The sequence below is a fragment of the Camellia sinensis genome, chromosome 15, assembly GCF_055761805.1.
Source record: "Camellia sinensis isolate YWXY chromosome 15, ASM5576180v1, whole genome shotgun sequence".
Classification (NCBI taxonomy): Eukaryota; Viridiplantae; Streptophyta; class Magnoliopsida; order Ericales; family Theaceae; genus Camellia; species Camellia sinensis.
The window spans coordinates 53,564,717-53,577,448 of NC_138975.1; the positions used below are offsets into that span (position 1 = coordinate 53,564,717).

At 35.7% G+C, this 12,732-nt stretch overlaps 1 protein-coding gene across 2 annotated transcripts in view; it reads left to right on the plus strand.

Annotated features, from left to right (window-relative positions):
* The window catches only part of LOC114279010 (ADP-ribosylation factor GTPase-activating protein AGD1), a 35,587-nt gene extending 23,462 nt beyond the window's left edge, over positions 1-12,125 (plus strand). For both annotated transcript variants that reach the window (XM_028221156.2, XM_082910209.1), the window contains 9 exons: positions 1,027-1,242; positions 1,386-1,517; positions 1,610-1,837; positions 1,995-2,081; positions 2,167-2,505; positions 4,342-4,487; positions 4,558-4,645; positions 9,576-10,081; positions 11,505-12,125. In XM_028221156.2, coding sequence (XP_028076957.2) covers positions 1,027-1,242; positions 1,386-1,517; positions 1,610-1,837; positions 1,995-2,081; positions 2,167-2,505; positions 4,342-4,487; positions 4,558-4,645; positions 9,576-10,081; positions 11,505-11,616 — 1,854 coding nt within the window. In that variant the 3' untranslated portion in view covers positions 11,617-12,125. The remainder of the gene's footprint in view (positions 1-1,026; positions 1,243-1,385; positions 1,518-1,609; positions 1,838-1,994; positions 2,082-2,166; positions 2,506-4,341; positions 4,488-4,557; positions 4,646-9,575; positions 10,082-11,504) is intronic.
* The last annotated feature ends 607 nt before the right edge of the window (positions 12,126-12,732 follow it).

Consider the following 12,732-nt stretch of genomic DNA (forward strand, 5'->3'; position numbering starts at 1 on the left):
GGCTTGTACTGTGGTTCATTATCTTTGCTTCTTTGGCCAAGACAGTGCATATTTTCTTAGATTGAATTGGCCACATCTTGTGAGAGAATAAGAAAAGAAGACCTAATAAGCAAGAATTGGAAGGTTGAAGACAAAGTTGTGCTCCTCCCTTAAAAACAACTAAATGGCGAAAATAACGTTTCCAATTAATATACTCTTGCTCATATACCCTTGAAAAGAACTATCACAAAGCCTATCAGAGTAATGATTTCTTTTGGAGCAAGGAAGTCTTTAGTTCTCTTGTCAAAATATTATAGTACTTTTCTTGTACCATGTTTACAAAGTAATAGCAAAAAGTACTGAACTTCAAAAGCACTTTTCCTTTTGAGGTGTTAAATCCTTGATTTTGCTAAACCTAGCCAAAATGCCCTACCGAGCTGCTTGACATGCACCAATGTGTAGGCTTGGGCTGGCGGTCGCACGCGGCACTGGGCGTGCTACTTGACATGCATGCATTGGACTACTTGGGGCCATCTTCTAGGCCAGGTTGGGGTGTCCAACCACTGACTTTTAATCTGGATGCCACACTCATGCGCATTCCCAAAGGCCTTGACTGAACACGTCATGCAAGTGTTACAGAGTTGGACTTGAAAGGTCAACATGTGACAGCCTGGTGGAGGGCGAGAGTCTTGTCTGTGGCAGGACTTCAACCCTTGACCTCCTAGTCAGCTTCAAGGGTTCTGGCCAACTGAGCTAGCTCCAGTTGGTTAGGGTTTGTTGTGTATTAGTCCTCATCATTTCTTCCTAGTGAGTACACATTTGCAAACTTGTTGGTCATATGAACATGCATTTGCAATCCTGATGACATCCATCCAGATGTTGAATCTGTAGATCTCATGTGGGTGTAATCTGCCATTTGATCCAGGATTGACTACTGTTTTGGTGTAGGCTACTTTTACAGTGATGTTATGGAATCCTTTTTGCTTTCCTCAACTGTGTATTCCATCTTATTGGGTGACTATTAAATTTTAGGTCGTTGTGTTACAGGTTTTGGCTTATGCACAACAATCAAGAGAAAGTTCCAGGTATGAGCAGGCAACACTTAATGAGAGGATCAAAGAGTACAAAAGGCAGGTTGATCGAGAAAGTAGGCAGTCCTTGATTCTTTCTCATATTTCTCCCAATGGAGATGCTAGGAAGCCATTCCCCAGAAGTTCTCATAAAGAGATAAAGGCGGTGATGCAGTCTGCTGCAGAAGGAAGGGTATTCAATATGATCTTCTTGTCCTCTCTGTCTATTGTTTGACTTTCATTCTTTCCTTTTTCTTTCTTTCTTTGTAGCATTCAATTTTATTCCTTTTGAACTAGTTTTGATTTTCATCGATAGCTAAGATTTCAATAGTTTAGGTTCAAACCATCAAGCAAGGATACCTCTCAAAACGTTCCTCCAATTTGAGGGGTGACTGGAAGAGAAGATTTTTTGTTCTTGATAATCGAGGCATGCTATACTACTATCGCAAACAATGGAGCAGGCCCTTTGTAAGTCATGAAAGATAACATTGAATGTTTGTGCTTAAATGCTTTTTCTTGTCACGACCAGTGCTTATTAAATCTTCAGTTTATTGCTTCAGGGAGGTGGGAGTCAACTTCCTGCACACAGGAACAATGCCTCTGAAGCTGGTTCTGGGCTGCTGAGTCGGTGGCTGTCGTCTCATTACCACGGTGGTGTACATGATGAAAAAGCTGTCGCACGTCACACCGTGAACCTGCTGACATCAACAATTAAGGTTGATGCAGATCAGTCAGATTTGAGGTTCTGCTTCAGGATAATTTCACCAACAAAGAACTATACTTTGCAGGTATATTGTCGAAGGTCAGCTTTACATGTAAATGTTGGTTCTTGTTATGCTAGGATAACTTATTTTGGTTTTGATGTTCTCATTGAATAAGTTGGTGCATTGTTAAATATTTATTAGCATAGGCTTAGTAATATGCAGCAATTGCTTGGCAATATAGGCAGAGAGTGCACTGGAACAAATGGACTGGATCGAAAAAATAACTGGAGTGATTGCTTCATTGTTGAGTTCCCAGGCACCTGAGAGGGTAAAATGCTAAGAATATTTAGTTTACCATGTGGCTGTTGATTTTTATCATTATTTTTCATATTTATGTTTCAAATATCTTTCAGCGTTTGACTGCTAGTCCGACGGTAACTGGTTGTCATGGATCTCTCAGCTATAGTAGTTCCATTGGAAGTTCCTCTGATTTTGGTCAAAGGGCAATTGGACAACATCTGGCTGATGACCTAAGCTCTAGGAATTTGGTTCGTGCATCTAGAAGTTTACAACAGCTACCGTACAGTGAAAAAAGTGAGAAGTCACTTGATGCTTTAAAAAGAGTGCTTGGAAATGATAAATGTGCTGATTGTGGTGCACCCGAACCAGAGTGGGCTTCTTTAAACCTTGGCGTGATTATCTGCATTGAATGTTCCGGTGTTCATCGTAACCTTGGGGTGCATATATCTAAAGTAAGTTTTTAGGTTTGATTTGACACTGCAACACTTAGATGTCTATTTTGGTAATTTTAAAAGAACACTTGATGCTATGCACAATAGCATTTTGACCTTTGAGGCCAAAACTTAGAGCATGATCATTTACACAAAGGTCCTAATTCTTGAAACACACTCATACTTTATTGGAGATTTTTTAGAAAGATCTCAGTTAGATATGTTTTTGCATACTCTGAATTAATTTTATGAATCAAATGTAGTCTGGCCTTATTTTAGAAACTAAAAGGAGTGTAATGTTCCAATGTCGGGGATTTAACACCATTGAGAAATTGTTTGCCAATTCATGGAAAACAACATGGCATTTTAGTAATGTCAAATCCTTTAATCTGTAGTAGGACCGTCTTCATCGGGAAAGGAACTTCATACGAGATTTTGTCGCACTGAGATCATTAGATACAGGGGGAAAAAAAAAAAAAATCATAAAATCAATAGAAAGAAAAAAATGGTTTTTTCCCTGTGGAAATAGTTTCTTTTACTTTCTTTTTTTTTAATTTTTAATTTTTTGATTTTTTTCCCCACTTTTGTTATATGGTGCTAAACAAGGAAATATTGAATGAATTGATTGTAAATTTTGAGATTTTACTATTTCTTTACCTTCTAGGGAAAATAGAGAAAATGGAATTTCCTCAACGGCTACAAATCCTTCCAACATCATTTGAGAATACAAATTCGTGTTGTGCCCAAAAAATGGATTTTGGTTAGAATCATTAGCAGAAAAAAGAAAATGATTCTCATGTCATACAAACATATTCTGGGATCAAGTCAAATTCCTCCTTTGAGATTTATGCAAACAGTTCTCTTGCATTTTCATTGAGGCAAGTCCAGGTCCAAGTCTTTCTCAGGCTGGTGGAGCCAGAATTTTGTACAGTGGGGTCAAACAAAGAACAAATTATCCTTAAGTTTTTACTTGTATAAAATTTGGGAGTTCATCTTAGTAAGTTATTAATGAAAATTTCAAACAAACTATAAGTTTCACAAAATTTTAGACAACCTCCCCGCCCACACACACGCCAACACACAGCCAGTAATCCCTTGGAGAAAATTCAAGAGTAAATGGATTAAGTTAATAAAAAAAATTAGGGAAAAATAAATACTACAACAAAATTTTTAAACCAAGTTACTTCAATTGGCCACCCTGGTACACTTTACTTAATGTTTGATAGCTTTGCTTGTGCTGAAGTTTCAGTAATTACCGGTTGTAGTCAACATTGCTGACCAATTATCAGCTTTACCAGTAAAAATTTGATTGACAGCTTAAAGTGAGGATAAAAAAAAAGAAGAAGCTTAAAACACTTTGTTTAGCTCTTTGTGCAATTCTATTGTGTTCTTACATGTTCTTTTAACAAAACAAGTCCTTAACCTTAAACTAGCAGTCTGATATATATACACACACACACACATATATATGACAATATTTTTTCAATTGAACTTGTTAATGACTCAAGGCAATTGCAAAATAATCTGAGTGTGCAATGTACACCATCCTCATGCACCCTTTTGACATTTATACCTAAATCATGAAAAGGAGAAGCATGCAAGCTACAGCTGTTCACTTATAGGCGTCATGTTTAACAGATTGGAGTTACAATTTCAAAATATCGGAGTATCATTGCTTGGCATGCTTGAGCTAAGCATAACTATGGCAGGGAATCTTGTACTGGTTGATTCTAGTTTACCTTTTGAGTTAGGCTACTCCCAATGACATCCTATATGTTGAAAGAGTTATGTTGGTATGCCTAGTACTTCATTTTCCTAGATCATTTATGCAGCCCTTTTTGTTGGCTGTGAATGCAGGTAAGGTCGTTAGCACTTGATGTTAAAGTGTGGGAACCTTCTGTAATCAATTTGTTTCAGGCACTGGGTAATACCTTTGTGAACTCAATATGGGAGGGGTTGTTACCTGCACAAAGAACTTTTCAGGCTGATGAAATACCTATCAAGTAAGAATTTGAAGTATAGTTGAAATGTTTAGGATTGTATTTCAACAAATGTGTTACTCTTGTGATGCAGGTTTTTTGAGTATGATAAAAAACAGTTTTTTAGCAAGCCCAGCCATGATGCTCATATTTCAATAAAGGAGAAGTTCATTAATGCAAAGGTAATTACTGTCCTTTCTAGTTTTCTTCTTTTTATGAAAATATTTGCCTAACTGGCTATATTCTTTTTCACCTTCTTACTTATGGAGCCAGTATGGTACAAATGTTATCAGGGAAATGAGCTGTTCATTCATTTATGATGGATCCTTTTGAAAGAGATGTGATCCTTGAAACAAAGCAATGTGTTCTCTAATTGAACAAAACCTTCTGTTAGTGATAATGGTGATAAAGCTTAGATTGATTGACTTGAGAATTTTGATGGGTTTTTTATGCACTAACTGACGGCCACTCAAATTAGAGGTTACTCATTAGATTCTGAGATACCTATATATGATTATAATTGATGAAATGGACTCTTTTAGAGGAGAGAGTTATTTCGAATTAGCATCCCTCCTGCCTAGGATGTCATGTTTAATGGCAATTAAATCACGTGTAGACGAATATTGTTAATGGTTCATGGAGCCTTTGAGTTGCTTTAGCTTAAGTCACATCTGCAATGGGGTTGAAGGTATGGTGACGCAGAACTTACGTGGTATAAGAGCCAAAATCAATCCACCGTTTCTATTCAAACAACATGGTTGCCTGATGTAGAACAAGATTTTAGAATTTTTATATTTATATTTTTATTATTTTTGAATTAGATTTTGACTAGGGTTTTGTTAAATAGTATAGAATTTTTAGTTTCCTATTTTCTTAGATTTCTAGTTTGTATTGATTTAAATTTCTTAGTTTATTTTAAATTAGTTATTCTATAGGTATTAAGCCTATGAGCTTGAAGGAACTTAATCCTTATTACTTTCAGAGCATTTCTCGTATTTTCCTAGTGGATTCAAGGTTGTTCTTGTGGATTCAAGAATACTAGAATGATATCTAGTCCCCGTTTCGTCTACAAGAACGATATCTAATTCCCGTTTCATCTACTAGAACGATATCTAGTCTCTTCTACTAATTGGTATCAGCGTGAGGTTTCTCCTTGACTCGAAGTCAATAGTCATTAGTTGTAATCAAGGTCAACCAAACCTCGTGGACCAACCCAAACAACTGTTTGTAGCCATGGCTATGTTCAAGCAATCGCAACTGTACGTGCAGAACATTCATTTACACCAAAATTTTAGATATTATGAAAATTTGTCTAAATTTAGTGATTGTGAATATTTTGAAGATATTGTAGATTGGTAACTAGGTGTAGAAGTTTTTTTTTGAAGATCTGAAAATTTCAAATGAAGAAAAGTGAAGGTATGTGTTATTAAAGCTTATAGGTCTTGTGCTGTTGTGAATTTGTGATGGTAGATTTACAATCATCAAGACAGCAGCTAGGCAAGGCACGTATTCGTTCATGGTCAGGAATGAGAAGACATAAATTGACACAGCAGTAATGAAGGAACTATATAACTTTCTAGTAGACAAAACGGGGACTAGATATCATTCTAGACTAGTAGACATGATTTCATGAATCCACATGAACAACTTTGAATCCACAAGGAAAATAAGAGAAGCTTTCTGAAAGTATTATTGATTGAATGATTAAGTTCCTTCATGCCCATAGGCTTACACATGTTACGACGTAACAAACAAAAATAAGAAGACAAAACAGGCAATCACACAAGAACACGAGCCTATATGTGGTTTGACTGTAAGCCTACATCTACGGGTGGAAAAACAGCAGAGGGTTTCAGTATCAAAAGAAGGAGAAAATACAAGAGAGCTGTTTGTAACAATTGATTTCTCTAATCTCATAACCCCAAACCCCAAAATTAACCCATAATCTATACCAGAATCTGCATACAAGAAGAACTGGGTCAAACCTAGTAGCTAGGGGCTCTGCCCCAGACCCCCTATTAGTCGGGTCGAGCAGGCTGCAAACAGGGTTATAAGCACAAACTGGATAGAATGCGAAACATCCCCAACACATATATTTATAATAAATCAAACCTAATACTTGTAGAATAAGTAAATCTTAAATAAACTACGAAACTTTTTTGTTTGGTAGGTAAGCGAAGCAATATCCAAGCCACAGGTTTGGCAAGACCTAAACAGCTACTCTAAAAGATTATATTCATAATACAATGGCTAAGCGAAACTAACATGCCCCAAGGCAACAAGTTTTAAACAGCCAAAACAGGGGAGGTGGCATGGACCAACCAGCACCCAAAAACAAAATTGCAGCTTCACATCCCCGGAGTCATCCCAAGCAGCACCTTGTGTTGAGACTCATCTCCAAACAAGTACCGGGCCAAGAAAAACAGCTGAAAATTGGCCAAAATCCTAGTCAAAATCTAATCCCAAATTAATAAAAATATGACTATAAAATTTCTAAAACCTTGTTCTACATCATTCTCTTCTTCTTAAAGAAAACTCGTCCTCGAGTTTCCATAGTTTGAAACAACATCATATGCTTTAGCTTGTCCACATCCATCTTGTACTTGATTGATATTTTTGGTACTTGATTAGTCACCCTGCAAATAATAACACATGAACAACTGCTCCATTAATCTTGGTGTCCAAACCAACACAACAAGCAGGATCCTCTTTTTGAAAGCAATTCAAAGCATTTAAAAATTGTCCTCTAAGATCTTTAGAAACTGGTGATAGCTAATGACATCATAGGTTCAAGGACATTCTAGTCTTGAAATTGGACAATTTACTCCATTGAGGAATGTTTACTTTCTATGACTTTTGCAATAATGTCTTGTTTGTCTTGAATTTCTTCATGGTATACTTTCAAGAAGTTTTCTTCAATTATTTCTTGGACGTGAGGCAATATAGATTTGTCTTCAAACTTAATCTGTTGAGGGATTTCTTTGGCATGAATATTCATGTTTTCATGTTTTGGCTTGTATTTTTCCTCTAATAATTGCTCATAATTTCATGGAATTTTTTTTCCAGTGTACATCTTATTTTTGACGATGAATGAATACAGGCATTGCCTATCTAGAATATCTTCAAAATATCCACAACCACTACTAAATTTAGATAATTTTTCATAATATCTAAAATTTTGGTGTGAATGAAGGTGCACATACGGTTGCAATTACTTGAACATAGCCATGGTTACAAAATATTCCTCAGTGGTGTATGAGGTTTGGTTGACCTTGATTACAACCAACAGCCATTGAAATCAAGTCAAGGACAGATCTCGCGCTGGTGCATTAGTAGAAGGGACTAGATATCTTTTTAGTAAATGAAACGAGGACTAGATATCATTCTAGTAGATGTGATTTCTTGAATCCACAACAACATTGAATCTCGACAAGGAAAATAAGAAAAACTCTCTGAAAGTATTATTGATTGAATGATTGAGTTCCTTCATGCCCATAGGCTTACACATGTATTTATGTATTCATAATAAATTAAACCTAACTCTTTTGAGTAAGTAATCTAAAATAAACTAGAAAACTTAAATCAATACAAACGAACACAGACTTCACAAGCAATGTGTAACACGTTGGAATTATTTAGCTACTATGTTTACAAGAAACTAAAAATCATAGACTATTTAACAAAATCCTAGTCAATATCTAAATCCAAAATAATAAAAATATAAATATAAAAATTCTAAAAGCTTGTTCTACATCATTGCATTCTTAAAACAACCACGTCCGTTCGAACCATCATCACCAACCATTGTCCAAATTAGTCATCGATCATGACCCCCAACTATCGCATCACCTCGCTGTTGAAACCCACCATCTCTGCCAAAATTATCGCAGCCTTTGTTTGACAACCAGCACTGAGAACACATCTGTGCAAAAATCAAAATCACCTTTCTGCCTCCCCTTGAACCATGTTTACCACTATTTGTACTCAAATTTGATATCAGAACATACTCGGATGTAAGGCCTCATGGCACAGATACAATCAACTTTGCATAAATTGTTTGCCCATGTTTTAGAAGATGATTCACAAATTCATCAAAAGGACCAAGCAACTCCACTCTATGAGGATAGTGCTGCTATTTTATAAGTAAATTCAGAAAGTGTTAAGTCCAAGAACTCGAAGTTGAAGTTGAAGAGAGAAAATCTCACGTGCAACATGGTTTTATCAAAAGAAGAGCTCCATAGTGACCTGCCACGAATTGATTCTTCGATCAAGTTAGCTAGGATTGATTTTATTGGTGTTACAGGTTTTTTTCCTGTGATTAATTCATATTTGGTGGGCCTCGTCAACAACCTAATCGCTGGGATTCCTTAGATTAAAACAAAGATCGAACAATTCTCATACTTCCAAGTATTTGATTTGCTGGTATGGAAGAGTTGAATATTTCAAAGCAAACTCGAAGTCGAGCTAATTTTCTCAGTCAGGAAGAATGATGCGGAATGTGCTTGGTCTAAGTTGTCTTGGATATTTTGTAATTTTATGTTTTTATATTTATATTTATGTTTATTTATTTTTTATTTATTGTTAATTAGGATATTATATTAGTAATATTTGGTGTCTTATTTTATTACGATGAAGTTTTCTAATAATAATAGGATTTGGTTTCCTATTTTATTAGGATTAGTTTCTTCTCTCTCTCTCTCTCTCTACTACTTATTACATCACACAGTCAAGGAGTTTGAATTGTGATATGGGGTCATCGATTAACACCACTTAATCACCCTATCACTGAAGAGTATGATCCTTACAATATAGGCAATTGCACTTTCATTTTTTTCTTTTATCACCAACAAGCAAGAAAAGCTTTGGGTGGGTACAATTTACTCTTACATAATTATGAAATTTTGGTCAGTCAAAACATGATGCATCTATTCATACTAATTCACGCACAGTTACATACATATATAGGCCTCATACATTTATGCGTGCAAAGGTGTATAATTTTTACATTGTGTGTAAACATACATGTTTATGTACTTTATTGCGTAATTACTTATCTGAATATAAGTTTGATCAATGTGGACCTTAAACGAAGTGTTTTTTTCCTCACTGCAGTATGCAGAAAAACGTTTTGTTCACAGAGGAGAGGACAATCAGCACCTTCTTTCAGTGGCACAACAGTTGTGGGGAAGTGTCCATGCTAATGACAAGAAAGCAGCTTATCGCCTTATTGTGACTTATGAAGCAGATGTTAATGCCATCCATGGGCAAGCTTCATCTGGTACATCATTAAATTTGTCCAAAGCAATGCAATGTCAAGCGCAGGGAGAAAGTCCTGATGTCTACTTCGACTGCTTAACTGATTTAACGAATTCCTTGAGCTCTTTTTCTTCAGTTAGAGAAAGCGAAGATGAGTTCATAGCTGAATTTCTTGATGATGAAGAATTTCTTGACGGCTGTTCCCTACTCCACCTTGCCTGCCAAGCTGCTGATATTGGCATGGTAGAGTTGCTCCTACAGCATGGTGCAAATGTAAATGCTTCTGATTCAAGAGGGCAGACACCACTGCATCATAGTATTATCAGAGGAAGAATTGCAATTGCAAAACTTCTTCTTACTAGGTGATTCTTTGTCTTTAACATCTCCTTAACTTCAGTACCTTTTTTTCTTTCCCTGGTTGTGATTCCATTTCATGGTAGTACATTTCCTGTCGTTTGGTATATGCACAAGTTTTTTTTTGTTCTCCTTTATGTGTTTTGTCTTGTTTTGTTTTTTTTCTCTTTCTCATTCAATATGATACATATTAGACCACTTGTTCCATGAGAATGTTTTTGGCCTTTAGTGACATGGGAGAAATTTCAGTACTTGTTCATTGGTGGTTAGGTTATCTTACTAATCATCCCCCAATGTCTGCAATCAGCTTTATTTGTTTAAACATGGTAAATGTGCTGTGTTTGCTAACATTTTTTTTATTTTTATTTTTTCCTGCTATCATGAAGATCCTTGAGGTATGATATTGTCCCTACTTGTTCACTTGTGATAATCTAGATTGCAATTTTGTACTTTGTTTTGCCTATTGATGTAATAGTGTGGTTTTAGATTGTTTGTTAGTTGGGGGCATTGGGAGCCAAAGCTGTGAATTTTTTTTGGGTGTTAACAAACTTCTGTAAATTTATAGATGTGGATCTTTTGTTTTCAGTCTCTGACATGCAACTGTGTGAACTTAAATATGACAAATACCATAAAAGTAGGTTTCTACCTATTATATATGTGGAAAACCAGGAAATGCCCACTTAAAAGAAAAAGAGAAGAAAATAACCAAAATGAGAATTTGGTTATTGCATAGCTTACCTAATGCACTGAATGAAACTTCTGATGTTTGACACACTAAACTTCACAAAAGAAAGAAAACAAATATATAATCAATCTATATTCATTGATTAATATAGGAGAGTTTTAAGATATTGCCTTTGATCTTTCCCAAAAGCCAATGCCTACAAGAAAGACCCTGATAAGTAGCATTATTCTTATTTGGGTTCATACTCCATTTTCTGAATGCTCCTTTAAATTTAGATGCAGGGATGTAAACAAAAAGGAGTCGCAGAATGTTAACTTAAAAAAAAATTGCAGTACTTGTTTGTTGTGGTAAAGCTACTCATACATGGAAGTAGATAGGTAGTTTCTTTTCAATAAACCCCAAGGGTTCAATCCAAGTGGTTAACCTAACCATGTGCACAGACTCTGCTCTTCAGCAAGTAAATATACCAAAATATCTTTGTGCACATTGCAAACCTTTTCTTATTCTATTTGTTTTGTTCAGGCAACTTTTCTGATTTTTGAGTAAAACTTCAAATGGTTTCAGTTGCCGGAGTGGGAAAAACAGGCTTGAAATCAATTCTGATCCCAGTACTTTGTACCAACTTTGATTAGATCAGTTATTTTGAAACTATGTCGTGGTTACTAACCCAAATCATCTTTGCTTACTATGATTTATCTCATTGCATTATGTTAATGACTACTACCCTGGTTACTAATGTGGTGCAGGGGAGCTGATCCACATGCTTGTGACAGAGAAGGTAAAACACCTCTTCAGCTTGTCACGGAAACTTGTGACGATATTGAAATCCTTGCTCTCTTGAAAAACCCGAACAGATAGCATTGTGTACGATATTGATCACTTTAAGGCTGCCCATTTAGAAGTCTTGGAATGGCATGGAGGATTTTGACCATTTGAAGTCTTGGTAAGGAAAGAAATGATTTTTGTATCAAAATGAAACCCCGCTAGACAGGAATGGCCAATATTAGTTGGGGATTCAGAGGAGTTGGGCTACTTTGCAATGTGGGGGTGATGTGCATATTCCGATTTCAAACACCCACAATTTGCCTCTGGATTGAGAGCTTTGGCAGGCTGTGTTTGTAATAATATGTAATATATTTATATATTACATTTGATTTATTCTTTTACTGGTGAGGGTATTTGGGAGGTGTTGTAAAATTAAATGGTTAATTCTATGATTGTACATACAAGTCTTCTGCTGTTTAAATCTGAGAGGGAAAAGCTTCGTTTGGGTCATGATTCTATGTATAATGAAGCTGAAATGTTGTTTTCTAAAATTTAATTATAATTAGCTCAAAAGGCACAAGGTTTGACAACCATTTTGATAATTCTGAAGATATCACTGCACCGATAGATTTACCTGGATTTTTTTTTTTTTGGGGGGGATAAATGATAGATTTACCTGGATTTGTTGGCTTATATATTATTAATGATGAACCAAATATGAATTAATGAAATTTAGGCCAGATCTTAATGTTCTCCAGATGAATTGTAAAGAATAAATACCAAAAGGGGTTAGATTTTATTATTATTATTGTTATTCTCTATTTTTATTTGTAGATGTTAAGTTGTGACCTGGCAGGTTAAAATCACAAAAAGAGCCTCTTTGATTGTTTTCAGTAGGGCTAGGTATAGGGTTATCCGAACTGCCCAACCCGAATTGATTCGCATACAATTGGGTGATTTCGTGGACACAATGCGGGCAGATGCGGTTTGGAATATGGCATGATTGTGGATTGCGGGTTTAACCTGCACCTGTAAGAATCCGCCTGCACTTAGACCTTTTTCTTTTTTTTAAAAAAAACTTAGACCATTGTTATTTTATTATTGCATTTTGGATTAATGTAAAAGTTAATGAAGAATTACTTTTACGTAAGCTTAGGATTTTGAATGATTTTACTTTAATTGTGTTGTTAGGTAGTAGATAGTGAGATT